Raw genomic sequence first — 4,092 nt, forward strand, 5'->3', positions numbered from 1 at the left:
AAATTAAATTATTTTCAAATTTATACTTTTTTATTTTATTAATTGCAGGTGTAAGCAGTGTTCTAATTTGAGAACAATACAAAATCTAAATTCCCTTGTGGATAAAACATCATGGAGTCCTGCTTCTGTGGCAGAAGGTTAGCTAAATATCTACGCCTTGCAGTTTCCACTATCTGTGTTTAAGGTCCTCTAACTGATTTGTATGTTAATATTTGTGAATATATAAGGCTAAGTTAAAGTTTAACTTTACTTAAGGGAAACTATTCACAATGATTATAATAAGTGTGTAGTGTAAATGTTAAAAATATTTGAATAGTCACTTTTAAGCATTCACCAATACTTTTTAATCACAACTCAGATCTTAGTATTTATAATTTGTTTACATGTTAGCCATCTGTCCTAAATACTGGTTCTGACAAATCTCTTCAGCTCATGGTACCTTGGGACTGAAGAGTTTTAGAGAGAACTGTTAAAACTTTTCACCCAGCACAAGTCTTTAGCTGGAACAAAAGGAATCTCTGTATCACATTCTTAACTGTGCTCATCTAACCTTTGTTTAAAACTCCTTCAGTGCCAGGGTACTCGTTACGTGCAAAGCAGCATGTCCTCTTAATTTTTAGGCATTTATTAAGAGTGAAGCAAAATCTACCTTCCTTTAACTTTAACATGGGCCAAGGTCTGTGTACTAAAATTATTTAGACTAGAGTATTCCTATTTCCTTCTAGAAGATAAACAGACATCGTACATTTTAAGGAACTACTCAAGCCTTCCTTGAATCCTTATTTCTTTAAGTAGGCGTCCTCACTTCCAGTGGTACTTTCCCACTTTCCTTACTATTTTTTTTTTCTTCTCAGTAAACATTCCACTTCTCCAGTGCCCTTCTCAAAGTCTGACATTCATGCTGGACGTGGTGCTGCAGATACAGTTTGGCCAATTGAGAATGTTGGGAACATTATTTTTTCCCTAAAACTGTACACTCAGATTCTGCTAACCTGAAATTGTATTGTATAGATGTGTATACAGTTGTGTGATACTGTTGTTTTCATGTTTTCTTTGTGCTCTGGTGCAATCCTGGGTCACTTTTTCAAGATATCAAGCTTGATTTCCTTATCCAATTCCTTTTTTTTTGAGATGGAGTCTCATTGTGTCATCCTGGGTAGAGTACAGTGGTGTCACAGCTCACAGCAACCTCAAATTGTTGGGCTTAAGCAATGCTCTTGCCTCAGCCTCCCAAGTAGCTGAGACTACGGCACCCACCACAATGTCCGGCTATTTTTTTGTTTGCAGTTGTTCTTTTTGTTTTTTTGTTTTGGCTGGAGCTGGGTGTGAACCCAACACCTCTGGTGTAAGGTGTCTGCACCCTTCTCCTTTGAGCCACAGGCGCCGCCTCAGGTTTAGGTTTCAAAAGGTCTCACTTGGTTAGAACTTTGAACTAAAATAAGTTCAAACTTAAAACCCACCCTGAGTGACCACGCAAACAAACCCACTACATTAAGAATTGGATAAGGTGGCTCAGCACCTGTAGCTCAGTAGTTAGGTCACTGCCCACATACACCACTGCTGGAGGGTTTGAACCTGGCCCAAGCCAACTAAACAATGAAAACTCAATTCAACTCCCATACCACCTACATGTCAGATAGTGTCAGGTTTCTCTTTATCTCTTGAACTCACAAAACAGTTTTAACTTTACCTTGATCATAAGGAACAGGAGGCTCATATGATTTGATCTTCTTTTCTTTCCCTAGTACTGGGTATTGTACCCCTCCAATATGTGTTTGTTATGACGTTCACTCTTGATGATGGAACAGGAGTGTTAGAAGCATTTCTCATGGATTCTGTAAGTAACAGAGGTAGTAAAGATTGTTTGAAAAATAAATATTTAAATTTTAATATATTTATTCAAACCAATTTTATTTCAAAAGTATATAAGGCAACTTAAAAGTATAAATAAAATGTAAACATATAAATCTTAAATTGTGTATCTCTTGTTTTGATTTGACACTGTAAACCTTAATATTTGAGCAGTGAAAAAATGAGGTTCAGAGATTTGAAGGGAGAGTTGTTCTCCTTCCCGTGCGTAAGTTCTGCTCCAGGGCTGTAAATCAGAGGTGCAGACACATTATGTAGGCATCATACTTCACCATACTTCTTAAACATTTACATTTCACAATCAAGGAAATGAAGTTACTTTGATTCAGAGATATCATTGTGTGAAGCAGCCCACAAGACCACCCTTACTTCTGATACCAGTTGTTAAGTCTGGAAGTCTAAAAAGGCACCCTTAGTATTCAACAACTCAGAAGAAAGACTCAGAGAACTCACTGAAAGGTGTTATATTCAGGGTTAGGGTTTCTTACTACTAAAGGGTATAAATTAAAATCAGCCAAGGAGAGAAGTACATAGGGTACTGTCCAGGGAAGTTCCAAACATAGAGCTTATGTTTGTCTTCTCAGTAAACATTGCACTTCAATGTTGTGGACTGTTTACCTTTCCCTACAATAATGTATAACATTATACATGGAATCTTACCAACCAGGGAAGCTCAGCCAGACCTGATGTCAAGACCTTCTGCTGGGACTCCATCACATAGGTGTGGTTGATTGCCCGCAGTGGCTGATCTCAGTCTTCAGCCCCTCTGGAAGTCTAGCTAACACCCCACGCTCCAGACTCCTCATCCTAACTCACGTCATTAGACTATCCAGAATGATCTCAGGCAAAAAAATAAAAAAAAAACAAAAAAAGCACTTCTAGTAAGTGTGACATGCTAAAAGCTTAGATCTCCCACAAACATGTAAGAGCAAAAGCCAGACCTCTCTTAGGGTCAAGTTAAACATTTTATTACATACATTAGAAAAGAAATCTGAGGTAAGGTTGAGAATTTTTCTTCCACCTGCATAATCCCTTTGACCACTTAAATATTTATTGAACACCTGCTATTGACCAGGTTCTTGTCGATATGATGGAAATACATGGATAAGACTGAGCACAGCAAGCCAAATTCTTTCCTGAAATTCATAATCTAGTTGGGGAGAAAAAACTAATTAGATATATAGCACATGTTCTATTTTTTTTAACTTAACATAAGATTTGTTTTTCTATACACAAAGAGTATAGTCAGCTAGTTTTTTAATCATCATTATTAAGTCAAAGTATAATAATTTAACTTGATTATATATATCTCAAAGCTATTTTAAGATTAAAGTACTAAATCAGATTTTAGAGTTCAGACCAGCACTTTACTTTATGAATTCTGCAATCTTGGTAGAGTGAAATAGTCTAGATTATTTTAAATTAGATAATATTTAAATAATTGTATGTTATAACTTTTAAAAAGATTAATATAATTTCCTTTTTATACCATATGATTTTTTTCAAGGACAAATTCTTCCAAATTCCAGCATCAGAAATTCTAAATGACGATGACCATCAGAAAAGTGTGGATATGATCATGGATATGATTTGTCCTTCAAGAATAAAAATTGGTAGGCAATAATTTTTGCCCCACTCTTTCCTTTCTTTAAAATAGCACCTAAATATATCTAATCTGTAGACTTTTAGAATTCTGAAAGCAGTGAATCCAGCTGAATTACCAAGTAGTGTGACCCACCTTTTGATAAAGTCAGTGGCTGGCATAAAATCAGTATGAATCGTAATTCCTACAATGAAAAAATTTTAAAATAATTTGAATACAACAGAGAGAGGCAGTTTTGATCACAGGCATTTTTGATGCTGTATTTTATACACACAAACATTAGTTGAAACCAAACCAGAAGGGGTGAAATATTAGCAAGACATGTTTCCTGGAGCAGACTTCAATTATCCAGCTTACTCAAGGGGTGATTTTCTGTTTCATATTAAGACTTTGCAGGTTTTTTGTTTGACTAGATGTTTTATGACTTTAGTTGTTTTCTTTATGACCATTTGATTAGGTCATCTTTAGGTGTGATTCTGCTGGTTATCCCTGCTGCCTCTGAGTGTTCCTTCTTTGGCCATTTTTCCTGCTTCTGTTGAAACTGCAGGTCTAAGTGATATTCCAACAATTTGATTCTTCTAACAGTTTCGTATCAGTAAGAATTTTTCCCAGCTGCAGAT

At 35.8% G+C, this 4,092-nt stretch overlaps 1 protein-coding gene across 3 annotated transcripts in view; it reads left to right on the forward strand.

Annotated features, from left to right (window-relative positions):
* POT1 (protection of telomeres 1) overlaps nt 1-4,092 on the forward strand; it is a 68,207-nt gene that overhangs the window by 61,852 nt on the left and 2,263 nt on the right. For all 3 annotated transcript variants that reach the window (XM_023513228.1, XM_003789772.3, XM_023513229.1), the window contains 3 exons: nt 49-137; nt 1,746-1,837; nt 3,377-3,482. In XM_023513228.1, the coding sequence (XP_023368996.1) occupies nt 49-137; nt 1,746-1,837; nt 3,377-3,482 (287 nt within the window). The remainder of the gene's footprint in view (nt 1-48; nt 138-1,745; nt 1,838-3,376; nt 3,483-4,092) is intronic.

This window comes from Otolemur garnettii, unplaced genomic scaffold, assembly GCF_000181295.1.
Source record: "Otolemur garnettii isolate 467f Iridium unplaced genomic scaffold, OtoGar3 scaffold00037, whole genome shotgun sequence".
In the NCBI taxonomy this organism is placed as follows: domain Eukaryota; kingdom Metazoa; phylum Chordata; class Mammalia; order Primates; family Galagidae; genus Otolemur; species Otolemur garnettii.